This window comes from Trachypithecus francoisi, unplaced genomic scaffold (assembly GCF_009764315.1).
Source record: "Trachypithecus francoisi isolate TF-2019V2 unplaced genomic scaffold, Tfra_2.0 Lachesis_group0, whole genome shotgun sequence".
In the NCBI taxonomy this organism is placed as follows: Eukaryota; Metazoa; Chordata; class Mammalia; order Primates; family Cercopithecidae; genus Trachypithecus; species Trachypithecus francoisi.
This window is the reverse complement of record NW_022681453.1, coordinates 27,238,911-27,266,745: the sequence shown is the minus strand read 5'-3', so window position 1 is coordinate 27,266,745 and position 27,835 is coordinate 27,238,911. Positions and strand designations below refer to the sequence as shown.

The 27,835-nt window shown below is 37.1% G+C and overlaps 1 protein-coding gene and 1 long non-coding RNA gene across 6 annotated transcripts in view; one reads left to right on the top strand and one right to left on the bottom strand.

The window, feature by feature from the left end:
* The window catches only part of CFAP20DC (CFAP20 domain containing), a 320,674-nt gene that overhangs the window by 7,026 nt on the left and 285,813 nt on the right, over nucleotides 1-27,835 (top strand). For 4 of the 5 annotated variants that reach the window (XR_004436919.1, XM_033210293.1, XM_033210292.1 and 1 more), the window contains one exon: nucleotides 3,349-3,421. The exons of the other annotated variant lie outside the window; for it this stretch is intronic. Coding sequence is in view for 2 of the 4 variants with exons in the window: in XM_033210293.1 (XP_033066184.1) it covers nucleotides 3,349-3,421 (73 nt within the window). In the remaining 2 variants the exon portion in view is untranslated. The remainder of the gene's footprint in view (nucleotides 1-3,348; nucleotides 3,422-27,835) is intronic. 5 annotated transcript variants of the gene reach the window in all.
* Nucleotides 22,683-27,835, bottom strand: part of LOC117083070 — a 220,275-nt gene continuing 215,122 nt past the window's right edge. The window contains exon 3 of the long non-coding RNA XR_004436922.1: nucleotides 22,683-24,563. This is a non-coding gene — a long non-coding RNA (uncharacterized LOC117083070). The remainder of the gene's footprint in view (nucleotides 24,564-27,835) is intronic.

Here is a 27,835-nt window from a genome sequence, read left to right as displayed (position 1 = left end):
CTGGCTGCCCCATTTCTTCTGTTAGCAACTTATCTTTTCAGTTGCTTAGGAAAAAACCTTTTAAATCAGCTTTGATATTTCTTTCTCTTCGTTCAGTCTATCTGGAAGGTCTTGTTGGCACTATGTTTAAAATAGGTTGAGAGTCTGATCACTTGGTACCTCCAGTGCTACTGGTCAAAGCCACCATTATCTCATGCTTGGATTACTGTAGTAACCTAATTGGTCTCCCTGTTTCTGACTTGGCCTCTCTATTACAGTCTGGTTCAAATTAGCAGCCAGAGTAATACTTTTAAATTGTAAGAAACATACAAGTAATGTTACTCCTCCACTAAAAATATCCTGTCTCTCTCAGATTAAAACCCAAAAACCTGTAGGACTCTGCAATATCTGGTGCCCTTCTTAATTCTGACCTATTTCCTATTACTCCTTTTCTTGTTTATGCTGTTGCAACCATACAGGTCCCATTGCTGTTTTGAAACATAGTCCAGTGCACTATCACGTTGGCACCCATGCACAGACTGTACCCTCTACCTAGAGCATTTTTCCCCCCGAATAGACATTCAGTAAATCTTTGTTGAATAAATGAATGAATGTACGAATGGTTTACCATTGATTTTAGGATGACTTATATTCTTCACATGGTCTTTAAGACCCCACATAATTGGGTTCCTCTCTACTTTGCCAGACCCATCTCCCGCTGCATTTCCTCTTCTGTCTCTCCTACCAGCCCATTAAGCCCTTTTTAGGTTTATCCAACCTACTCCATCCTTTTCCATAATAGGATGGAGTACTCCCTCTGCCAGCAACATTTGTTCCTCTCTCCTACACCCATCTCGCTTGCCCAGTCAATTCCTGTGTATTCTTCCCAGCTGAGTTTTAATGCTTGTCCTTCAAGAAAATCTTCACTAATCATCCTCTTCCCCTGCAAGGAACCTGGGTTATATGCTTTCATAGCACCCTGACCTTCTTCATGGAGCTAGAATATAAACTCCAAAAGGGCAGAGACCATGTATGTCTCATCTACTGCAAAAACTTCAGCATTGAGTCTTGTATGTAGTAGGTGCTCAGTAATCTTTGTTGCATGATAGACCTAATTTAATCCATATAAATAATCCTATGAGTTGTGAATCTGAACTATTAACCCAGTTTTACAGATGAAAAGTAAAAGGGCCCACACAGGTTTTCTAATTTGCTCGAAGGATATGGAATAGGCCATAATGAACGGATAACTGATTCCTGTTTTGTTTGTTGAAGTGGAAGAAAAAAATAAGTAGTTTGTTTCTGACAGACAACACATTATAAAACTGTAAAAAGCTGCATATTTCAGGAAGAAACTAAATTTGTATGAATTTTATGTTCTTGATGGACATTTTTGACTAACAATTTCCACATTCAACAATACTTAGAGTGATTTTAAATATAATGTAGACATGAATAGTCAGTTTAAATATACTAAGCCACTGGAAAATAAATGTTACTATAGAATTTATTTAGCATCTGACACACAGGATCAGTCTGTGTCAAATGTTATTAAAGTACTTTTTTTTGTCAGATCATCACCATATGGTATCGTCATATTTCTTTTAATCTTAGAAGTGAAGCCTTTTGGAAACTAGGGCTTCTATATGTGAGAAAGTTGAATTATAAAGCTTTCTTTTTTTGAGTGTAGAACTCTTTTATATCTAAAAATGCTCATATAAAAATGCCCTATGTGTGTAACTCTTTGTGTTTGAAGAGAACAGTGCTGATTCAGTGAGATTTGTGACATAAATTAGGGACCTCTTTTAAAGACTGATTTCACTTATCCTGCTGTTCTCTCAGCTCTATTTACAGAGGCCATTGTGCAATGGAAAAATACTGTGGGGCCAATCAATGCAAGATGCAAGAGAGATTGATTGAGGATGGTTTATTTAAGTTGGCCTCATTTTGGTATCTCACTTTGCTTTTGTAGACCAGAGCTCTGGTGGCCTCACTGGCTTTTCACATAAATATGGTAAAATCAGATTTCTAGAGAATTTTCTAGGGTCAAAGCCTGTGATCTCTTATTTCTGCTACATTTCTTACACTACTGAGGGCCCTCTGGAATGTACTAAGCAGAAGCTTAGTACTTTTAAGTAAAAGTTATCCCTGTATGTTTGATGAAAATGTTATGCATATTTTATCAAATATGTCTATTGTTTAGAAAGTAAATTTGGGATACAACGTAGGAACTGTGTAAGTTGTTCAGGAAGGTTGCAAAATGGAAATCATAAACCAGAAGTTCTTTATATAGACTATCCAAAAATGTGTTGTTACTTTAAAATCCCTTAATTTGTTAAGCCTACTACCTTGGAATAACATAAAATAGCATGAGTTTTAGACCAGTTGCCTTTTTTTGTTTTTAATCCATGTGTTGGTCTGTACTGTTGGCTTTGTAGGAGAGGTTCACAGATAAATCAAGACGTCTCCATTTTCTACCCAAAGTCCCACAGCAGGAAAATATATTTTTAAGTTGCGTGTTTTAGGAAGTGTCATACTAAAAACATCTGTTAAGAGCACCATAATTGAGAGATCAAGCAAAAGTTCAAAACCTAAGAGGAAAGGCATTAAGTGAACGGGTCTGGAGAGGTAATATAAAATCAGCTGATTTTTTTAAGCAGTTGTAGAATTCAGCTGTCAAAAGTACTATAGGGACTGGTTTCTCTGCAAACATTTTTAATCCAGATGAAGCTAGTAATAGGGAATAAAAGCTATCAGTTCTCAGTGAACATTAAATTAATTAAATATATGTTAATTAGCAAAAGGTATAAATGAAAATATGTTCCCCTATTCATCTCATTGTGGACACATTTAAAACCATATGAATTAGCTATGGCTCATCAAACCTTCAGTTGTAGTTGTCATAATTAGAATTGTTTTTCTTGATCTATTGTTTTTTATTAAGTTGTTTAGTACAGTTAAAACTGCCAGTGAATAAAAATAATTGCGACATGCTTTTATGGCTGCCTTGAAGGGAATTTATAGTTCAATTTTATATGTCTCTGTTGAATGCAGCTCTATGTGTACATTCTCTTCCAACCTAATAAAAATAATAAATAAAAACTTATTATTTTTAAAATTTTAATAAAGATTTCACCAAGGCCACAGATGGGACTTTAAAAGACAACATTTGTTGTGAGTTTGATTTTATTTTCATCAATTTTTTTGCTTTCGTAATGAGGTTGTAACTCATAGGTAGTGCTATTGCAGTTCTGTGTATTACCGAAATGCTAAAAGCTTCAGCTTGTTGATGGTGTATGATTGTATTTGTTTATATGCACATATAAATGCTTTGAACATTTGAATGTGTATTTTCCTCTCTCATTCTAGTTGGATTGATCCAGAGGTTTCTTGTACTTCAGATTTACGTACCCCTGGGACAAGACTTCTCCACTGAATTGCTGTAAGATACACAGAACTTCTTTGAATGTTTTCTGTGTGTTAGACATTTGATCAATTGAAGCAGTACCAACAATCATTAATTGCAAGTGGCAGTTTTTGCATTAAAGAGAAGTGACTTAAGTCAACATCAAGTAATTAAATTAATTTAATCATATTTCTTAGATATCACTATAGTCTGGCATTTCCCTAGGAAAAGAAAGCAAATTTCATCTGTTTAAGACAATATCAAAGGATTATTATTTTGACAATAAATGACCTATAACTTGAAGAAATATATAATCCAAAAGTTTGAGATTTTGGTTTGAATGAAGGGTGATGTTATGTTTTACACTGTCTGCTATTCAGAACTATGGTTGGTCTAAAATTGATTGAAATATCTTATTTTAATAATATTTACTTTGTCTAGAAGTATTAGTCCTTCCTGTTTACATATAGACAGCTAGCAATATATTTGTTTTAAATGGAGATTGTTTAGCAAAAATGAAAATATATAACCTTTACTCAGTTGAGCTATCTATTGTGTGAGATGTTATTGAGAATGAAAATAACATTTGGTACACTTGCATAGAATTGAGTATTATTTAAGATTTTATTAATAAATTTATATATTTTAAATAAACCGTTATGTTTAAGGTATGCTATTTTCTCATTTTTCTTTGTAATTAATCGCTGTCCAAGGTCTGAGCTTAGGTTTTTATTTTCCATGCCAGAATAAATGATTTTTCTTATTAAGGAAGATGATTCTATACTGCTTTTACTAAGTAAAAGATGATTTTTTTTTTAGCGAAGCAATCAAACACACAATATTTATTAATCAAGTTCACCATCTTATATGGGGTGTGTTAATGGTACCCCAAAACAATTACAGCATGAAAGATCACTATCATAAGTCACCCTAACAAATAAATAATACTGAAAAAGTTTGAAATATTGCAGGAATTACACAAATGTGATCTACAGACACAAAGTGACCACGTGCTGTTGTAAAAATGGCACTGATAGATTGCTTGACACAGGGTTGCTACAAACCTTCAACTTGTAACAAACATAATATCTGCAAAGTGCAATAAAGCAAAACTCAGTAAAACAAGGTATGCCTCTAGCTATGTAAGATGTCTTTCCATTCTGGTCTAGGTAGTTCTGCATCACTCTTTTGGATGTTACACAATTTCAATCCATTGACCAAGCTGATCTATTTTCACACATCATGTTTTCCACACTTATATTTCTTCACATTCTTCTTTTTGCTTGGAACAGGATTCTTTTTATTATTATTATTATTATTATTATACTTTAAGTTCTGGTACATATGTGCAGAATGTGCAGGTTTGTTACATAGGTATACATGTGCCATGGTGGTTTGCTGCAGCCATCAACTCATCATCTACATTATTATTAGCATTTCTCCTAATGCTATCCCTCCCCTAGCCCCCCAGCCCCTGATTGGCCCTGGTGTGTGATGTTCCCCTCCCTGTGTCCATGTTTTCTCATTGTTCACCTCTCACTTATGAGTGAGAACATGTGGTGTTTGGTTTCTGTTCCTGTGTTAGTTTGCTGAGAGTGATGGTTTCCAGCTTCATCCATGTTCCTGCAAAGGACATGAACTCATCCTCTTTTACAGCTGCATAGTATTCCATGGTGTCTATGTGCTATATTTTCTTTATCCAGTCTATCATTGACAGCATTTGGATTGGTTCCAAGTCTTTGCTATTGTGAACAGTGCCACAATAAACATATGTGTGCATGTGTCTTTATAGTGGAATGATTTATAATCCTTTGGGTATATACCCAGTAATGGAATTGCTGGGTGAAATGGTATTTCTGGTTCTAGATTCTTGAGGAATCGCCACATTATCTTCCCAGTGGTTTTATTTAGACTCTCACCAACAGGGTAAAAGCGTTCCTATTTCTCCACATCCTCTCCAGCATCTGTTTCCTGACTTTTTAATGATTGCCATTCTAACTGGCGTGAGATGATATCTCATTGTGGTTTTGATTTGCATTTCTCTCATGACCAGTGATGATGATCTTTTTTTCGCATATTTGTTGGCCACATAAGTGTCTTCTTTTGAGAAGTATCTGTTCATATCCTTTGCCCAGTTTTTGATGGAAATTTTTTTTTTTTTAATTGTAAGTTAGTTTAAGTTCCTGGTAGATTCTGGATATTACCCCTTGTCAGATGGATAGATTGCAAAAATTTTCTCCCATTCTGTAGGTTGCCTGTTCACTCTGATGATAGTTTGTTTTGCTGTGCAGAAGCTTTTTAGTTTAATTAGATCCCATTTGTCAATTTCGGCTTTTGTTGCCATTGCTTTTGGTGTTTTAGTCATGAAGTCTTTACCCGTGCCTATGTCTTGAATGGTATTGCCTAGGTTTTCTTCTAGGGTTTGTATGGTTTTAGGTTTTACGTTTAAGTCTTTAATCCATCTTGAGTTAATTTTTGTATAAGGTGTAAGGAAGGGGTCCCGTTTCAGTATTCTGCATGTGGCTATCCAGTTTTCCCAGCACTATTTATTAAATAAGGAATCCTTTCCCCATTGCTTGTTTTTGTCAGGTTTGTCAAAGATCAGCTGGTTGTGGATGTGTAGCATTATTTCTGAGACCTCTGTTCTGTTCCATTGGTCTATATATCTGTTTTGGTACCAGCACCATACTGTTTTGGTTACTGTAGCCTTGTGGTATAGTTAGAAGTTAGATAGCATGATGCCGCCAGCTTTATGCTTTTTGCTTAGGATTGTCTTGGCTATATGGGCTCTTTTTTGGTTCCACATGAAATTTAAAATAGTTTTTTCCAATTCTGTGAAGAAAGTCATTAGTAGCTTGATGGGGATGACATTTAATCTATAAATTACCTTGGGTAGTATGGCCATTTTCACAATATTGATTCTTCCTATCCATGAGAATGGAATGTTTTTCCATTTGTTTGTGTCCTCTCTTATTTCCTTGAGCAATGATTTGTAGTTCTCCTTGAAGAGGTCCTTCACATCCCTTGTAAGTTGTATTCCGAGGTATTTTATTCTCTTTGTAGCTGTTGTGAATGGGAGTTCACTCATGATTTGGTTCTCTGTTTGTCTGTTACTGGTGTATAGGAGTGCTTATGATTTTTGCACATTGATTTTGTGTCCTGAGACTTTGTTGAAGTTGGTTATCAGCTTCAGTTTTTGGACTGAGATGATGGGGTTTTCTAAATATGCAATCATGTCATCTGCAAGCAGAGACAATTTTACTTCCTCTCTCCCTATTTGAATACCCTTTATTTCTTTCTCTTGCCTGATTGCTGTGGCCAGAACTACCAATACTGTGTTGAGTAAGAGTGATGAGAGGGCATCCTTGTCTTGTGCCAGTTTTCAAAGGGAATGATTCCAGTTTTTGGCCATTCAGTATTATATTGACTATGGGTTTGTCATAAATAGCTCTTATTATTTTGAGATACATTCCACCAATACCTAGTTTATTGAGAGCTTTTACCATGAAGGGGTGTTGAATTGTATCGAAGGCCTTTTCTGCATCTGTTGAGATCATGAGGTGCTTGTCGTTGGTTCTGTTTGTGTGATGGATTGTGTTGATTGATTTGCCCATGTTGAACCAGCCTTGCATCCCAGGGATGAAGCTGACTTGATTGCGGTGGCTAAGCTTTTTGCGTTAATGTTCATCAGGGATATTGGCCTGAAATTTTCTTTTTTTGTTTTGTCTCTGTAGGATTTTGGTATCAGGGTGATGCTGGCCTCATAAAATGAGTTAGAGAGGAGTCCCTTTTTTTCTATTGTTTGGAATAGTTTCAGAAGAACTCATACCAGCTCCTCTTTATACTTGTGGTATAATTTGACTGTGAATCTGTGTGGTCCCGGGCTTTCTTTGGTTGGTAGCGTATTAATTACTGTGTCAATTTCAGGACTTGTTATTAGTCTACTCAGGGATTCAACTTCTTCCTGGTTTAGTCTTGGAAGGTTGTATGTGTCCAGGAATTTATTTATTTCTTCTAGATTTTCTAGTTTTTTTTTTTTTTTTTTTTTTTTTGCATAGAGGTGTTTATAGTATTCTCTGATGGTAGTTTGTATTTCTGTGGGATCAGTGGTGAAATCCCCTTTATCATTTTTTATTGTATTTGTTTGATTCTTCTCTCTTTTCTTCTTTATTAGTCTGGCTAGTGATCTGTCTATTTTGTTAATCTTTTCAAAAAACTAGCTGCTGGAGTCATTGATTTTTTGAAGGGTTCTTCATGTCTCTATCTCCTTCAGTTCTGCTCTGATCTTAGTTATTTCTTGCCTTCTGCTAGCTTTTGAATTTGTTTGCTCACGCTTCTCTAGTTCTTTTAATTGTGATCTTAGAGTGTCAATTTTAGATCTTTCCCACTTTCTGATGTGGGCATTTAGTGCTGTAAATTTAATTCTAAACACTGCTTTAGCTGTGTTTCAGAGATTCTGGTGTGTTGTGTCTTTGTTCTCATTGGTTTCAAAGAACTTATTTATTTCTGCCTTGATTTTGTTATTTACCCAGTAGTCATTCAAGAGCAGGTTGTTCAGTTTCCATGTAGTTGTGTGGTTTTGAGTGAGTTTCTTAATCCTGAATTCTAATTTGATTGCACTGTGGTCTGAGAGACTGTGTTATGATTTCCATTCTTTTGTATTTGCTGAGGAATGTTTTACTTCCTATTATATGGTCAATTTTAGAGTAAGTGCAGTGTGGTACTGAGAAGAATGTATATTCTGTTGATTTGGGGTGGAGAGTTCTATAGAAGTCTATTAGGTCTGCTTGGACCAGAGTTGAGTTCAAGTCCTAAATATCCTTGTTAGTTTTCTGTCTCATTGATCTGTCTAATATTGACAGTAGGGTGTTAAAGTCTCCCACTATTATTGTGTGGAGTCTAAGTCTCTTTGTTGGTCTCTAAGAACTTGCTTTATGAATCTGGGTGCTCCTGTATTAGGTGCATATATATTTAGGATAGTTAGCTCTTCTTGTTGCGTTGATCCCTTAACCATTATGTAATGTCCTTCTTTGTCTTTTTTGATCTTTGATGGTTTAAAGTCTGTTTTATCAGAGATTAGGATTGCAACACCTGCTTTTTTTTCTTTCCATTTGCTTGGTAAATATTCCTCCATCCCTTTATTTTGAGCCTATGTGTGTCTTTACATGTGAGATGGGTCTGCTGAATACAGCACACTGATGGTTCTTGACTCTTTATCCAATTTGCCAGTCTGTGTCTTAATTAGGGGCATTTAGCTTGTTTACAGTTAAGGTTAATATTGTTATGTGTGAATTTGATCCTGTCATTATGATGCTAGCTGGTTATTTTGCTCGTTAGGTGATGCAATTTCTTCATAGTGTCAATGATCTTTATAATTTGGTATGTTTTTGCAGTGGCTGGTTCCAGTTTTTCCTTTCCATGTTTAATGTTTCCTCAAGGAGCTCTTGTAAGGCAGGCCTTGTGGTGACAAAATCTCTCAGCATTTGCTTGTCTGTAGAGAATTTTATTTCTCCTTTGCTTATGAAGCTTAGTTTGACTGGATATGAAATTCTGGGTTGAAAAGTCTTTAAGAATGTTAAATATTGGCCCCCATTCTCTTCTGGCTTGTAGAGTTTCTGCAGAGAGATCCATTGTTAGTCTGATGGGCTTCCCTTTGTGGATAATCTAACCTTTCTCTCTGGCTGCCCTTAACATTTTTTCCTTCATTTCAGCCTTGGAGAATCTGACAATTATGTGTCTTGGGATTGCTCTTCTCGAGGAGTATCTTTGTGGCGTTCTCTGTATTTCCTGAATTTGAATGTTGGCCTGTCTTGCTAGGTTGGGCAAGTTCTCCTGGATAATATCCTGAAGAGTGTTTTCCAATTGATTCCATTCTGCCCATCACTTTCAGGTACACCAATCAAACATAGGTTTGGTCTTTTCACATAGTCTTATATTTTTGGAGGCTCTTTTCATTCGTTTTCATTCTTTTTTCTCTAATCTTATCTTCATACTTTATTTCCTTAAGTTGATCTTCAATCTCTGATATCCTTTCTTTTGCTTGAACGATTTGGCTCTTGATAGTTGTGTACAGTTCACGAAGTTCTTGTGCTGTGTTTTTCAGCTCCGTCAGGTCATTTATGTTCTTCTCTAAATGGGTTATTCTAGTTAGCAATTCCTCTAACATTTTTTCAAGGTTCTTAGCTTCCTTGCATTGGGTTAGAAACATGCTCCTTTAGCTCGAAGGAATTTGTTATTACCCACCTTCTCAAGCCTACTTCTGTCAATTCATCAAACTCATTCTCCATCCAGTTTTATTCCCTTGCTGGCAAGGAGTTGTGATCCTTTGGAGGAGAAGAGGCATTCTGGTTTTTGGAATTTTCAGCCTTTTGCGCTTGTTGGTGACCTTTGGATGGGGTTTTTGTGTGGACATCCTTTTTGTTGATGTTGATGCTATTCCTTTCTGTTTGTTAGTTTTTCTTCTAACAGTCAGACCCCTCTGCTACATGTCTGCAGAAGTTTGCTGGAGGTCCATTTCAGACCCTGTTTGCCTGGGTATCACCAGTGGAGGCTGCAGAACAGCAAAGATTGCTGCCTGTTCCTTCCTCTGGGAGCTTCATCCCAGAGGGGCACCTGCCAGATGCCAGCTGGAGCTCTCCTGTATGAGCATCTGTCGACCCCTGCTGGGAGGTGTCTCCTAGTCAGGAGGTATGGGAGTCAGGGACCCACTTGAGGAGGCAGTCTGTCCCTTAGCAAAGCTCGAGTGCTGTGCTGGGAGAGCCACTGTTCTCATCAGAGCCAGCAGGTAGGAACATTTAAGTCTGCTGAAGCTGTGCCCACAGCCGCCTCTTTCCCCAGGTGCTCCATCCCAGGAAGATGGGAGTTTTATCTATAAGTGCCTGACTGGGGCTGCTGCCTTTCTTTTGGAGATGCCCTGCCTGGAGAGGAGGAATCTAGAGAGGCAGTCCAGCTACAGAAGCTTTGCCCGGCGGCAGTGGTCTCTGCCCAGTTCGAATTTCCAGGTGGCTTTGTTTTTACTGTGAGGGGAAACCACCTACTCAAGCCTCACGAATGGTGGACACCCCTTCTCCCACCAAGCTCCAGTGTCCCAGATTGACTTTAGACTACTGTGCTGGCAGCGAGAATTTCGAACCAGTGAATCTTAGCTTGCTGGGCTCTATGAGGGTGGGATCCGCTGAGCTAGACCACTTGGCTCCCTGGCTTCAGTCCCCTTTCCCGGGAAGTGAATGGTTGTGTCTCGCTGGCGTTCAGGCGCCACTGGGGTATAAAGAAAACTCTGCAGCTATCTTGGTGTTTGCTCAAATGGCTGCCCAGTTTTGTGCCTGAAACCTAGGGCCCTGGTGGTGTAGGCACCCAAGGAAATCTGGTCTGCAGGTTGCAAAGACCATAGGAAAAGTGTAGTATCTGGGCTGGAATGCTTCATTTCTCATGGCACAGTCCCTCACAGCTTCCCTTGGCTAGGGGAAGGAGTTCCCCAAACCCTTGTGCTTCCCGGGTGAGGCAACACCCTACCCTGCTTTGGCCCGCCCTCCGTGGACTACACCCTTTGTACAACCAGTCTCAGTGAGATGAGCCGGGTACCTCAGTTGGAAATGTAGAAGTTACCTGCCTTCTGGGTTGATCTCGCTGGGAGCTGCAGACCGGAGCTGTTCCTATTCAGCCATATTGCCAGCCACCTCGTAAAAGATGATTTTATACTACTTTTACTAAGCTTGGTACAAACTAAGAAGAAAGAAGAGCTTTGTTAATAAAGTGAGAATAACATAAATTTGAGGTTATTCATTTCTTTTAGTTTATATGAATTTGGATATTAATGATTTGTTTATATGTTGTTAACATATGAATTTTAACTATCAATATGCAATCTTCTTGGGTGATAAAAGATAGATAGAACAATTTATACCTTTGTTTTATTCAACCTTAAATCTCAGTAGACTTTTTACTAAGATCTTCTTTCATCATCTGCCATGGTCACTGGGTTTCTTTAAAATAGCTCTTAGAGTAACAAGAACAAAGCATTGTTTGATGCACTCACATATCGCTTTCTGGTTCTACAGAAAAAGCATTTTCAAGACTCCAAAGGCATGCTAAAGGCAGAGGGGATCACACAAAGCTTTATTTTCAGTGTAGGCAAAAGTGGTTCCTGCCAAATGGAAGACAGTAAATTATGTTTTATTTTTAAGCTCCTTAACAACCCATGGAATCCCATATAGGCCCACTTATTCTTCTTGTCTCCCTATCAGAAGCAGTGGTGAGGGTGCTGGTAGTTGGCCTTTTGATCAAACTTGTACAAGACACTTGGCTGAACCTTAGAACAGAATCTCTTGCCAATGAGCCCTCTTTTTCTATGCAAAATTAAGCTTCATTTGTGCCCCAAACACTAGAGCTTATTACTTTAGCCAAGGCAATATACTGTCTTAACTAATTTTTTAAAAAAACTTGAAGCTTTAATTATTGAGAAATCAATGAGTATCTTAGGTTTAACTTAGTCCTAGCCAGAGAGCAGTTGATATCTAAGTAAACCTGACGACGTCTTTGTTACCCTATTACTGATGCTCTTGACCTATTTAAGGAAAGGAAAACATTTCGAGGGGTGTTGAGGATGATGACTATTTTTTAAATTCAGTTGACTATAGAAATAGATTCCCTTGTTCTCCTATCTGCATGGAAAAACATTTTGATTTTCCAAATGGTTTCAGTTTTATAGTTTTAACAAAATAAATGTCTTATGGATTAAAGATCAAAATTATTAAATAACATGGGGAAGACATTCTCTCTCCTGACCTTGGGAATTTATCAGATTGTGAAAAAATATACTAACTCTGTATTTGAATTTGTTGCTTATAGACAATCAAAATATAGTGCTGTTTTAGGAAGTAATGACAGAGATCATGTTTTTACAAGAAGGAAAGTGGAATAACAGGTATGGATTGTCTTTCTGTGCATTGCTGCACTGTTTTTTTCCCCCTTAAATGAAAGGGCTTTCAAAAAAAAAAAAAAAAAATGAAAGGGCTTTCTTTCAGCACCCTCAGTATTTTACTGTGTTTCTGGCAGTGTAGCTCTAGGCTATTTTAAATAATACATTTCGCTAACAAGCTTAGAAAGTCACACAACAGAAAGGTATCTGGCTTCTAAAAGTTTTCATTGTCAGAATGGGAGAGGCATTTTGTTTCATAAAGATACGTTTATACATCAAGAAGTCTTCATAAGTGAAATCTTGCCAGCTGGTTTACAAATTTAGTCATCATTTCCTCAGCATATTTCTATGTCTCCCATGCCCACTGGATGAGTATGCATATGGGGTAGTTGGGGCTTGAGAACCAGCAACAGATCTGCTTGAGGAATTACGCGTTCATTCAGTCGATAGGTAATTGAATTCCTCTTATTGTCAGGCATTGTGTTAGGCATGGGGGATTTGATATACCTCGAATTTGTATACTTCTCCCCATGCTTGCTACTGCCCTCCTGGTCCCAAACCACCATCACATTTGTCTGCCGTATTCTTAGAGCTTCCCAGTGAACTTCCGGCTTCTTCTCTTGTCCTCTTTCATTCTAATCTCCAGACTGCAGTAGAGTGGTCTTTCTAAAAACCAACTGAAGTTGGTTGAACTGAGGGGATAAACTCCCAATTCACAATACTCCTGGGTGTTCTGGTCTCACCTCTCCCTTCTCATCTCATAGCACTCACTCTGCTAGAAGCTCACAATTTGGCTGCCAGCCTGCTTCTTTCCTTCCTCACGTACCAGGTGAAGTCCCATGCACAGTGGTTTCTGTTCCCATCTCTTTGCCTGACTGACTCCTTCTCTTCAGCCTCCTCATCTCAGCTTAAGTGTCCCTTCTTCAGAAAGCCCTTTTATGATTTTCCCCCAACTAAATGAGGTTCATCTCTTCTGCCTTTTCTAGCACCCCTTTCTTTTCCTTCATTACAACTGTAACAGTTTGTAATTATCATATGTTTATTTAATTATCTGTCTTTTTGGGTGGACTTCAAGTTTCATGAGGACATGGAGGCTGTTCTATTCAGCTTGATATCCCAGCACTCAACACAAGGCATGACACATAATAGGCTCTGAAATACAGACATACGGGCAGAAGGATGGGTAGACTAATGAATGAAGGGAGAAGCAGCACCCAGTCTCCGTCCTCAGAGGTTACTCTGTGAGTGAAAGATCTATTTAAAAGGAAATTTAAATACATATTGATGAATGTTATGATGACGTAAGAGCAAGACCTGTGGGGAACGTATCAAGTATTAGGGGGAAGTAAGATTATAGGCTGGGAACTGGACAGATCTGTAGGCAAATTCTGCTTTATCTCTGTGGGACTTTGGTCAAATTACTTAACCTGCCTCACCCTATAGGGTGAGAGTAATAATACCTCACAGGTCTGTCATAAGCATTAAATGAGAAAACTAACGTAAAGTAATAATAATGGCTAACATTAAACACTTATGACATATCAGCATTGTTCTAAGCACTTTAATTGTTTTAGCTTAATTACTCCTCAGAATTAGCCTGGGTGGAAGGCATAATTATTACCTCTGTTTTATTATTTGAGGGAACTGAAACCTAGAAAGGATAAGGAACTTGCCAGCTACTAACTCTTAGAGCCAAGATTCAAACACGTAGTCTAAATCTAGAACCCATGCTCTGTACCCCCTTGCCACACTGCCTTACTTGTAAATATTGTTATTTTTCTAATTGACTATACATATATGTGTATGTAGTAGATATATAGTAAATATTTTATTTGAATTTTAGTATAAGTTGAAAGAGCTAAGCCTTTTATGTCTTCTCAAGGGGCTTCTCATACGACAATTTTGTCTGTAGAGTTTCAGGAAGGAAAGGTCTTTCTCTCATGCTGAGATATTTCTGTCTTTACCTTTATAAGAGCTAAATGCCTGCGAATTAAAGGAAGGACTTTACTCAAATCTTTATTTTATTTGCATTTTGCATCCCAAAGGTGATGAATTCATTTTAGACTTTTTAAAATGAAAACTGGGAAACAACTTTACCTCTTCTTTATTGATTTCTCTTTTTTTCCTTAAGATCAAAAATTATATTATTCAGGATCATACGCCTGTGGATAAGGTTGTTTCAGATCTTCATGACCTGACCAGCCATTATCTAAGCACATTACATTTTGCATGTGGAGCAAAGGGAGTGTTTATTGTGCTACTACATAGTATGGTGAGCAGTGAAGTAACGGAATTCTCTCATTTTCAGGGTCGAGATGTCAACCCGCAAAAGACTTCCTTGCTTTTTACAAAAATCATCTTGACTTGCTTATTTCATAATATTAGTTGCAGTTTTCTTTTCCAAAATATTTTAGTGTAACTGTGTCTAACAGTTTCACTTGAAGGTAAAACAACAGGTTTTAAAATTTATTTTATTTTTGGTGCCTTCCAAACTGCATCATCAAGGCACTGAGTGGCCCGTGGCTTCCCCGTGTGGTTTGCTAGGTGTTTCAGAGCCTGGGGGCAGACATCTGGTGCACAGGAGGAACACCATGAACCTGAGCTCTTAGAAAACAACCAACCACATCTTGAAATAGAAATTCATTTTCCTCTATTTGATGCTGCCAATCACACTAAATGATTTGGGGATATTACATTTTTGACAGGAATTGTATTCATTTTCTGAATATTGTTGAGCTGCATTAATTCCTTTTTCTATCCTGATTTTGTCATTATCTCAATGAATTTTGAGAGGCATTTTGTACTGTTGTGCCTCTAGTGAATTGACGTTATTTTTCTCATTTTCATGCAGCTCAGTAAATGCTTTTTCAATAAATGGGTTGAAAACACTGAGACCCTGTGGTGTGCATTATGTGCTGTTTGGAGAGGTTAGAATTCTTAGCCCTTGGGTCGTGGAGAATATTATTGCTGTGTACAAGCTTTCACGTGTTGAGCCCTTAGCTGTTTGAAGTATTACTTGCATTTGGAATCTGATAAATGTGGAAAGCAAAAGTTAAATTCTTTAAAAAAGAAAAAAAAAAAACCCTAAAAATGTACCTTGTCCTTAGAAATTTTAACTGATCCTTTGTGATCCTTGCATAGCAGTATCCTGAATTTGAAATTGTATCTGAATGGAGTTTGATGATTTTAACGTGGAATTCAATACAGAATTTATGATGCTCATTCCAGAGTTTTTATCTTTTCCTTTTGCTGTGCTTCCTAGTTGTGTGGCTTTGGACTCAGCACTTTAATCTGGTGTTTCCATTTCCTCACAGTAAATGGTAATGTGAACTCTTTTATTTTAATGGCCAGAGTTAATTGAAGACATTGGTCTTTTTCTAAGAATTTTAGGGAGTTTAGGTCCGTGTAGACCTCAAAGTTTCCTTTTTCATTTCTATAATATGGAAAATTGGACATCCTTCCAAACAAAGCTTTAGCCTCAAGCTAATTTAATGAAAGTTACTCTTACGTTACTTTTTCCGTACTGCTACTAGTGAGCTAGACAAAGAGGTCAGAAAATAAATCTAATAGAAGTTTCAGAGTCTTCTACCCTATTGAATTTTGCTCCTACCTTTCCTTCTTCAGTGACATTGGAGACAGTAGGCTCCTTTGAAACTTTGAACTAAGTAAAGTGAATATGGCCTCACAGCTGCAGACCTGATCTTTTCATATGTCATCGGTCTTCTTCAGCCTCTTTAAAGCCACTGGAGTTGAGAGAATACCTAAATTTGATATCTTTAGGTCACAATGACACTAGTGAGGGCTTTTGAGATTGTATCCATTTAACTACGCACAAGTCTTTCTGTGGAAAATTTGCTTTCTTATCTTTTTGGTCATTCAGTGCCTTCCTTTAAAGAAAATAGTGATTGCTTTGTAGCATTTTAAGTTATTTGTAAAAGAGATATTAGCCAAATGCAAAGAATTGTTATGTTATCCAGTGAAATATTTTATGTCACCAAGGGAATACATCTCTAAACTATGCATTGAGAACTAGACAACAATGGCCAGTAGTAGCTCTTTTTTAAACTAGAAGTATTGTACACTAAAGTGGCAATAACATTTCATTAATATTTTGAACACATCTCATGGCTAATTTCAATTTCTATTTTTTCTTTTTAAAATCATCAGTATTTAAATCTCATTATTTTAATTATGTCAAATTAAATGTACTTGCATAATCAGTATATTTTGTTACATGCATTAGTAAAGAGAGCACTTTAAGATACTTTGCATATTGACTTTCTTAATATATTAAATTTGCATGCCTTAAAATAGGTTTTATGTGGAAGTTTTTGATAACATATGTGGTAAGTATATAAATCAGATGCATATCCTTTATCTATTAAACATATGTTTATGAAAAGTTTTTTTTTCCTGTTTCTTAGTTTGGTTCATTTTGCTTTTCTAAATTATTTTTACAATACTCTTTAAACAAACTAGATGCATGTTCAAAGCTAAAAGAAAAGAAAAGAGAAAATACACATATACAAATATTTGGAAGTGTTTTTACTATGTAAAACAAAATAATAAAAGGCCATACATTTGTTAAGCCACTGTGCAGCTAAATGATTACCGTATCAAGTTTCAGGGCACAAGTCAGGGTTCTGTGATGGGTCAGATTATAGACTTGGGAGCTACTGGCTCTACCACTTACTAGCATGGTGGCCTGGGATAAATTCCTGAACACCTTTGTATGTCAAAGCCTCATCTGTACAATGGGGGTGATATTTATATGTGTTTTTTGGGTAAAGAGGGTTAAATTCAATAATACCAAATTCTAAATGCACAGTATATTTTAATTTATAATTTTTGTATTCTTTCAATATAGATAAGAGTACATTGCTATTTAATTTTTAAATTGTTCTTCTGAAACATTTTGAGACAAACTGGGCATGTCTGCTTTCCTTGTGAAATTTTCATGCTACTTGTCCCTAAAGACAGATGGAAAAGCAGCTTTTTCTTGGGAGCCTGCTTGACTATTGACTTATGCAAGTTCTCTATTTGGAAAGAAATAGTTGGCATAAACGTGAAGAAAAAAGTGATGGCTGTTGTTTTGGTATGGATGCTAGCTATTTACTTAAAAGACAACTGCAAGAAGTCCTGGCATCAGAGTCCTGGTATGAAGGGAGTTACAGGTAACCAGACCAAGTGTAGAACCGTAGATAGAAATGTTCAACTGTGAAGAAGCAGGACCTAGGAAAAAGAGATAAATGGTAGACTTCCAGTGACTTAATGCATAATAAACAGGGCTTTCCCATTTTCCACTGCCCCTGTTTGCCTTCACTAACAGTGATGATTGAAGACAATTCATAGCAAATCACAGATCCTCCAAATGCACTCCCTTTTTTGATATGGCAGTGCCAGGTAGATATGTTTCTTTGATGCCATGATATGTAGCTCACTTTTTTTTCCTTTGGTCGGGAGAAATGTCTCCCTGGTTTGGTTCTTATTCCCTTTCACTGTATTTCATTTTTATTCTGGTAGTTAATTAAATTTATTGTTAGCAATTCAAGTATATCATGGCATCTTATGAAGTCATTTGGCTTTAGTAAGTTGGCTAGTTGTAAACACAAGAAGAATCTCCCTTTGGGAAGGACTGGTATCTCTAAGATTCCTGATTTCTCTATTTTTTTTCCCTCATAAATTGTGAAGTTTCTGATTTGGATGTAAAAATATCTCCAACTCTTTGGATTCATAGAAATGACTGATAGAATGGCATACATGTAGTAAATTACAAATATCTTATAATAGCACTTATACATGTCTGTTATGGCATTTATTACATAATGGTCTTATTATCTAGACATCTCAACAACCAACTCTCTACCTCCAAATAGACCATGAGATCTTGAGGGGCCAGAGCACTTAGATCCCAATGAAGCTGCTATTGAACTTTCCATTTCTAAGCCCCATTTGTAAAAGACATTGCCCAGATATTATAATAGACATCAGTAGAGTTCATTGGACTTTAGATTGGTTATAGTATAGTACCTGTCATGGTAGTACATGATCAGTAAATGTTAATTTCCTTCAGTAGTTTTCTAATTCTTTGCGTTATTAGACTTCCCTTAATTTGGCTTCAGTTTGTTCTATGGTATATTTCTTTTGGGAGACACAAACAAACAAACAAAAAAACAAGAATTAGAGTAGGAAAACAAACAAACAAAAAAACAAGAATTAGAGTAGGAAAACAAACAAACAAAAAAACAAGAATTAGAGTAGAAAGCAGGTGAACAGGACTAAGAAAGTGTTCTGTTTTCCTTTTCTCAATTTTTAGTTCCTGAAAGACTAGTGACTGGGCTTTAATTTAACCTTTTAATTTGCTCTGCCATGTATAAAGTGCATTTCTCTCCACCACACCTCTACTGGCAGGATGGTAACTGTATTAAAGAATGCGTAAAGGCAGGAGAATTTAGGTAATGAATGAATTTTGTTAAAATGGTCATGTGGGTAGAAGTATATTCAAGTAAATGTTTTCAAGGCCATACTAAAGCTGTCGAACACCACAGTTGGCTCTTAGATAAAAACTCTGAGTATAAGCCTACAATAGAGCTCCCCAAAGACAACTTTAATTAAAACCAAGAGTCTGCCCTTGTTTATTAGAACACATTAGTGACCTTCGTTTTATGTCATTTCATATTAAAAAGATATTATAATAAACTATTTCAAACAATGACAGTAGTGTGAAATTCTCAGTATAGTAGGTGGTTGGTTGCATTTATTAGCAGTAAGTAGGAACAACCTTTCTGTTTCATGTACATAGATGTTACCATTCTCTTTTTTTGAGGTTAAATGCCATTGATCTATAAGTTGGAATGTAAACTATCTCTTAGCATTTAAAACCATATGTGATTATTGATATGCTACGAAGAATGATTTGAAATAAATATATGAATTCACTGTGTTTAGAAACTGATGTGTTAGCATAAACTTTTAAAAAGCTTTAGCAGCTCAATTCTCTATTATGGAGCATCTACAAATCTTATCCAATTCCCTATTTTTTTTTTAGGAAAAATCCTGAAGCCCGGAAAAGGGATGTGATATCTCTCAGGCTGCAGTTTCTTAGTGGCAAAACCAGGACTAAAGCTCTGGACTTTTGACTCTCTAGCCTCTTTTCTTGATATCTTTCCTGCCTTTTAGTGCTTGAGTTGCAAAAAGGTGAACATGTATTATGATTTCATAATCATAGTTTACGACACTTTTAAAAAATGAATTTATTTCTGCAAGTACTTTGAACTCTCAAATGCGGAAGGTCAATTCTGTTATGATACCCCAGGTTTCTACTTCTCTCTCATTCCTCCGCTTCAAAAATCAACAGAAATAAGTCAGATTCTTTGCTTGGGTCAGGATTAGCAAGGCAAAAAACAAAGCAACTTATTTTAATGATGATTTGATTGTTAGGGTCAGATATCTATTTACATTATTTCAAGTAAAAAGATATGTACTGGAAGAACATGGAGAGATCTTAAGGAACCCAACTGCAAAAATTGGTACAGCCCTCGTGGGAGGTGAGAGTTGTCAACAGGTCTCTCTCTCTCTTCGTCTCTCTCTTTCTCGCAGCTACTCTCATCTCTCATTTTGTTTGTTAAGTCTGCTGCTCAGTTCTTCTGTTTCATTCTGCAGACCAGCTTTTTCTGATTTCTTGCCATTGTGTATGTGGACAATAATGGCTACCAGGACATCACTCTATCCCATCATTGTGTGACCAGGTTCAGTCTGTGTATCTGCTGGTTCAGAGATTTGAAATAAGAATCGGGACTGGTCCTTAGAGTACTTTTAAGCTAAGTGCTCTAAAGCTGGTTTCAATTTTAGAAATTTTAAGCTGGAGGAGATTCCATAAGAAGGCAGTGTAGGCAGGGTGGGCAGATGGACTGATACACCCACTCCACTGCTCTTTAATTATAGACACTTGACAGTCACTTTAGAATTTATTTTTCTCTCAGTCACCTGCCAGTGACTTCTACAGATATTCCTGAGCCCCTCTAGTGGCATTCATGGGTAAATGGTTACTGAAATTTTTCCTTATAGTCAGATATATTATACTTTGATGCCACTCTTGTCGTGGGTCATGTACTTTATTTACCTGGAATCCTAAGGTTATCTTAATGGTACTGTCTAAATTGTCTTAATTTAGATGCACTGTGCAGTCATTTAAGCACTAAGCTACAGTTCTTTAGTGTTTCTCTAGCTAAATAATAACAGTGATTAGAATGGTTGGATTTATTGAACATCTGTAATACATTAGGCCGAGGAACCTGGACTGCTTCCATCTTCCATCTAGGGCCTTAGAGTCCTCTACTGGATCCTGTATATCTGGTCAGCAAGCAAAAGAAAAGAGAGCCTGGAGAAACACATGGGAAGATGTTTGGGGTCACAAATATGAAGCTGTATTTGCCAGGTTTGCTTAGATGGTTTACAAAATTTCGTACATAGCTGTCTCACGTTACCTGAGAGCTACAGGTAGGATGCAGCTCTGCTTTATCTATAGGGTGAGTATGTATCTGGTCTGTGTCTTCTCATTCCAGAACCCAGATAGAACAAACAGCCCCTATCTGGGACATACTGTGCATAAGGCGAGAGCAGAAGAGGAAGAGTCTGAGCAGAACTACACAATTGAATTTAAAGCTTCTCCTCGTATTTGTGTGGCACATGTTACTTCTACTTACATTCATTGGCCAGCCCAGTTAACGTGGCCAAGCCTAGAATCAACAGGGCAGGGATGTATTCGATCTCCTATGTAAAAGGGAGATAGCAGATAATCGTGAACAGGGATAATTTACTATACACACACACACACATATTTCATGCAATTATCACAGCACTCTTAAAAGTGGACATTATCATTATTACACAGTTTATTAATTTAACAAATATATATGAGCACCTATTGTGTTCTAGATCCTGTGGCTCTTGAGAAAACAAGAGTCAAGTGAGGACTCTCCTATCCTTGTCTCTTATGCATTGGTAATACGGGTTTATTTTATTTAAAATGTTATCACTATCAGATATACTTTATTGTAAAACAAAAAGAATTCTCAAACTCTTTGGGATCAGGATCCCTCTGCACTCTTAAAAAATATTGAGATCCCAAAGGACTTTTCTTTATGTGGGTTATAGCTCAATATTTACCATGTTGGAAATTAACACTGAGTGATTTAAAAGATATTTATTATTTAGAAATAATAATAAATCCATGACATGTTAGCATAAATACCTATAAAAACCTATACATAAAATATCTATATTTTCCAAAATTATACTTACAAAAATAATTTAGTGAAGAGTGAAATTATTTTACATTTTTGCTAATCTTTTTAATCTCTGGCTAAATATTATAGAACACAGGTAGATTTTCCTGTCTGCCTCTAATTCAGTCTGTTGTGATATAATACATCATGCCACCTTTTGAAAAATGCCACTATATGCTGTAAGAGAATGAGAGTGAAAAACAAATAACATGTTAGTATTGTTATGAAAATGGTTTTGACCTCACTGAGTTCCTGAAGGGATCTTGCAGACCCTTAGCTATCCCCAGACTACTCTTTGAGAATCAAGAATCTCTTAACCATATTTTGAAAACTGCTATCTTAAAGTATACACCAAAAGCAAATACATGACATCCTCAGTACACTTTGAAAGTGTCACCATTCTGCTAATCTGTTTTATAAATTAGGTAGCTTTATCATTCAGGTGGGCTAACTGCTCTAACAGATAATCCCCAAATCCCAGTGGATCACTTAACACAGTAAAACTTCATTTCTTGTTCATATCACAATTCATTGCAGGCTAACAATAGGAGCTCTGTCCTGCAGTGTCATTTAGGGAGACCTAGGCTGCTTTCATATTCTAATCTAGGACTGCATAGTCTTCTGCTGGATCCTCCATATCCCTTGTTTGTCAGCAGACAAGGGAAGAGAGAGCCTGAATGTTTTCATATTCTAATCTAGGACTGCATAGTCTTCTGCTGCACCTTCTATATCCCCTGTTTGTCAGCAAACAAGGGAAGAGAGAGCCTGAAGAATCACTTGGGAGGATGTTTGGGGTCAGGTTCCCCTGGCCAGAACTCATGTGTCACCTGTAAACCATTGCGGGCTAGGAAATGTAGTCTGGTTATATGCCCAGGAGAAAAGGAAACAACCAGGCTTAGCCAAGACACACCTGCCTCCACCAGAATAACCAATTTATTCTGATTATTCTTGTTCTATACATAAATAAGTTAAAATTTGATTATTTGTTTTCAGCTTTTTTGCTGTTACAAAACTTAAGTGGCATACAGTGTAAAATAATAACACTTATGGTTTGAGACAAGTTATAGGGTCATGCAATCTAAAAATTTTTTTTAAACTTTTTATTTTGAAATAATTTCAAACTTAAAGTTACAAAAATAGTACAAAGAACTACCATATACCTTTCACCCATATTCACCAATTATTAACATTTTGCCACATTTGCCTTTACAGTTTTTTTGTATGTGTGTGATCCTGTGTGTGTATGTGTGTATACACATTTTTTTCCTCAAGCCATTTGAGAGTATGTTGCACACTTTGTACTCTTTTATTAAACACTTCAGTATATATTTACTAAGGACAAAGACATTCACTACATGACCACAGTACAATTTTCAAAACCATTTAACATTGATGCAGTACTACTATCTATGGTATAGACATACTGTCCTTCATAGCAATTATGTTTTTGATCCAGAATTACACAGTACCTTTAGTTTTCACTTGTCTCCATTAATTTGTAATGGTTCCTCAGCCTTTCTGTGTCTTTCACATCAATGACACTGCTGAAAAGTACAGGTCAGTTATTTTGTAGAATGCCCCTTAATTGAGTTTGTCTGATGTTTTCTTATGATTAGATTCATGTTAAGCATCTTTGGCAAAATATACTATAAAGTGATGTCGTGTCCTTCTCAGTGCAGTTTATCAGGAGGCTTATGATGTTTTACAGCTGATGTTAACTTTAACCACTTGGTTAAGGTGGTCTCTACCAGGTTTTCTCATAGTAAAGTTACTGTGTTTTTACTTTAATATTAGTTGAATCATTTGTGGGGATATAATTTGAGACTTTATAAATATCTTCTTCCTCATTAAGCTCTCATTCACCAGGTTAGCATGATGATTCTTGCCTGAACTAATTATTACTGTAATGGTTACAAAATAAAGTGAATTTTTAAGTTATTTTCTAATAACACATGGAAGAACCAAGTATGGTAGACATTTATTAGTTATCTAACTAGCATACTTTGCCACATTTTTCTCTTCCAAAAATTGTGTGATCTTTGTTTGGGTATCTCCCCTGGCCAGTGCAGCCTATGTGTGTCTAGTAAAATGGATCACAGTCTAGCCCCTGGAGTGAGCTTTGATTGATAGGTCAATTAGTGCATTTCATTTATTTAGCCACATTATTCTTTTAGGAATGGGAATCTGACCTATGCTGGGCCAATTGAGTGACTTTTATGACTCTTGTTTGGGATGCTGGACTGGGCTGCACTCTGTTTGTAGCTGGCACCCATCTGTGACCATGAGGACAGAACTGATACCAGATGGCAGAAAGAGAGAAACAGAGAAATTGGGTCATTGATGACAGCTTTGAGCAGCCGAATCAATCAGTCCTGAAGCCCGCCCTACCTCTGTTGTTTCCAATAATGTGAGCATTCCATTTAGGTGAATTAGCTCAAGCTGGATTTTCTATTAACTTTTGACATAAAAGAGTCCTAACTGATACTCTCATAAGTAAATGCTAATCACTGTTAAACCTGGAATTTAAAAAATTGTGAGGAGGATGTATGAGACTTTTCCGGTATCCAACAATGACCAAAAAATGGATGTAGGGTTTTTTGTTTTGTTTGTTTCTCCTCAGCTTAGTGATGGAACCATGTCATAGGTCACTAAAGATTATAATATCAGAATCAGCAGTGTATATTCCATTTGCCAAAAGGCACTTGAGTTAATTTTTAGTAGTAAAGTTGCTAAAGTTGTGTGATGGGACTAGTGTCATTTGGACTCATTTCTGTTCACCACACCAACTTGAGTGAATTAAAGCACAGTGGGAGCTTCAAGCACAAGTTTGTTGGGATGTCACAGGAAGCTCACGGACAGTGATGCAGCTGGGCGTGGAAGCCAGTACTAGAAAGCCTTAAGCACTCTCCATCTTTCATCTCAGCTTTTTCTGTGTTTTGCTCCATGTCCAGTCCACCAGGCAATTTCAAAATTCCTAGAGGGAGAATATGATTGTGTTAGTTTGTGTCAGGCATTTACTCCTATTCAGTTCAGTTGTGCTCATTAGTGTAAAAATGGTTTTAGAAGACCTAGCCCTGTGGGTAAAGGGAAGATTTCAGAGGGTGAGTCAGGAAGAGACTCCAGAGTTGGCCACTAGAGAAACATCTGTGGATGCCACAGCCAGCTGAGGGCATAATTGTAAATAGGAAAATTTGGTTTGTGATGCCTTTCTTCTTCCCTTTCAGGACCCGTCTCTTCATCATTAGCGTGTGTTTCTCTCATTTGAATTCTTGCTAAGATGCTAACTAATAAGATCTTAAGGATTGGATTATAAGCACTTCCAGGATGTTTTCTGTTGTTATTGTTTTACTAAGGCAGTAGTTCTTAAAGTGTAGTTCCTGCATGAGCGGCATTGGCAAGCTTGGAACTTGTTAGAACTGCAAATTCTCAGGCCCCACCCCAGACCTACTGAGAGAGAAACTGGAGATGACCCAGCAATCTGTGGGTTAAAAAACTGTTTTTAAACATTTTTAGTTAATAAGTAACAATTGTACATACCTGTGGGACACGGATTCCATATACATGTATTTCAATGTATATATACAATGTGTAATGATTAGAGTAATTAACATCCATTACCTCATTTATTATTTCTTTGTATAATGAGTATTCACAATCCTTTCTTCTAGCTTTTTGAAAATATACAGTAAATTACAGTTAATTGTCTTCGCCCTACAGTGCTACAAAACACCAAAACTCATTTCTCCTATCTAGCTGTACTTTTGCGTCTGTTAACCAACTGCTTCCCATACCCTTCCCATCTTCCCATACCTAAAATTCTACTCTGTTTCCATTAGCTTAGATTTCTTGTTGGTCCTCACATACGAGTGACAGCATCTTTCTGTTGTCACTTAGTTCACTTAACATAATGTCTGACTTAGTTAACTTAATATAATGTCCTCCAGCCTCATCCATGTTGCTGCCAATGACAGGATTTCATCCTTTTATGGCTGGATAATATTCCATTATGTATATATACACCACATTTTCTTTGTTCATTCATTCATTGATGGACACTTAAGTTGATTCCGTATCTCAGCTATCTCTCAGCAGTCCATATTTTTAACAGGTCATTCAGGTGATCCTGATACACTTGAAGTTTAAGAACCACTCATGTAGGGAATTCCCAAAAACCCACAAGGTAGCCAGAACCCGGGATCTGGCTTCTTCCCAGCATTTTGTCCCAGCTTGGGGATCCATTGGTACTGCTTGGATATGGAAACGTGGTCATATGTTCCCTGCCCATTGCTTCAAAAGAGAGTCCCAACCTCGGCCTTCTAAAGAGTCAAACAGACTTCAACAGCAGAAAGGTTGTTGTCCCCAGCACTAAAGCCTCCATCTCCTTGGTTTAGCCTTGAGAACAGACCACCATGTGTCTGGCATTTTTTAGAAATTTGCCATCTTATGGAAAGAAGTCTGGATGTCTGTGAGGCCTTGTTCTAAGACTGTATATGTACTTTTATGAAAGACATTCAGGAACACAACTAATTACTAAAGTGAAGTAAATGTGAATACACTAGAGGATTAGATCTGCTGTTTCTAGGGGCCTATAGCCCTTCTTCCTCCTCCACCCTGCAACCCTCCTCCTTCCTCTTTCCTTCTTTTCCTCTTCCTTTTTCTTTCTCCCCTTTTCTGCCATTTCATTTCTTCTTTCTCTTCCTTTTCTCCCTCATCCTTTTCCCTCTTTCCCTTGCTTTTCTTCTCTTTGTCCTCTCTTCCCTTCCATCTATCTTTATTCTTGCCCTTTACCTTTTACTTTTATTCCTCTTGTTCCAAATTTTTCTTTTCCTTCTTCCTTTCCTTCTCGTTTCTTATCACTCTTCAGCTACACTTCTACTCTTGTGGAAGTAAACTTACTCAACAAGAGAAAGTGGGTGCCTGAGGGCCATAGGAAATGGTAAATGCTATTTCTATCATCATGGCTGCAGACATCTTTAGACACCCAAGGCACCTGCAGGATTATTCAGTGTCTGAGCCTGCCCCGTCCCACACCTGTTCAGCAAGAACTCAACCTTAGGCTCTTCAACCTTTAGTCCCTTCATCCTCACTACTCCACCCACATGCTAACCTCAGAAATGAGCTTGCACTGTCCTATAGTGGTAAATGTTTAACACTTGGCTCTGGGGTGGTGATGGAGTATTGAGGGTCCTGATGCTTACTTAGTACTTGATAGTTTCTGTGGTGTAAATACTCCCACCATGGCTGCTTTCAAGCTACCAATCTGACATCACTGAATGTGGAGCTGGGTGGAGATGCTCACCATGGAGCCTCACAAACCAGTCAAGCGTGCTACTAAGGAGGGCCTTACACAGCCATGGTCCATAGGTAGTACTACTGCCTTCCACCATTATGTAGTACTATCACCATATGTAGTACTACTGCCTTCCACAATTAATGCAGATAATTGAGGGTTAGCCATTAGTAAATAAATTACTCTCATTTGAAACATGAGATGTCTGTTAACTCCTTAACAGGCTCATTTTTTTTGACAGCCATTGAGATAATTAAAGGCAGCAGCATATTATAATTGCCACAACACTACCTTTTAGTTTGATTAAATAAAATTTAACTGCAAGTACTGTCAAAAATTATTTAGGCCTTTCAACTGTTACCCTCTTTTTACTTGTGAGTCTGAGCTTGATATCCCTATGAATTGACAATACTATATGGATTATAGATATCATAAAGTTTCCGTTAATATTTAGTTAAAAAGTAGAATATTATCCAGTCACCTTATCTTTTTTATTTGCATTCTACATCATCTCTGGTGGATTTCTATTATTTTTAAGTAGCTTCACATTATGTTTTATGATACATTTCTTCCTGTAACAGTTTTGCATACAGATGGAAATGTTGGAAATCTAGTTTAAGGTTGATCTTTTTTTCCCATTTTGTTATGTGATTGATCTGGTCAGTGAACAAGAAATTCTTCAAGGCCATCCATCACTCTAGGCAGCAGCTGAACTAAACCTTCTAACTCACTGCTTGCAGTCAGTCATGCAAGATTTGGGTTATAAATATTGAATGTGCAAACAACTGTTTAAATTAGCTGTCCTATCTGTTTTATGCAATTTCAGTAGAAAAGCAAGCTGATATATTGTTTAGTGGCAAGCAGTAGAAGACAGTGAATTCAGTATTATCCTTCCATACGTCATTGAATTCATCCTGTTGGCAAATATTTAAAATAGTTAGATCAAATTAATTCTC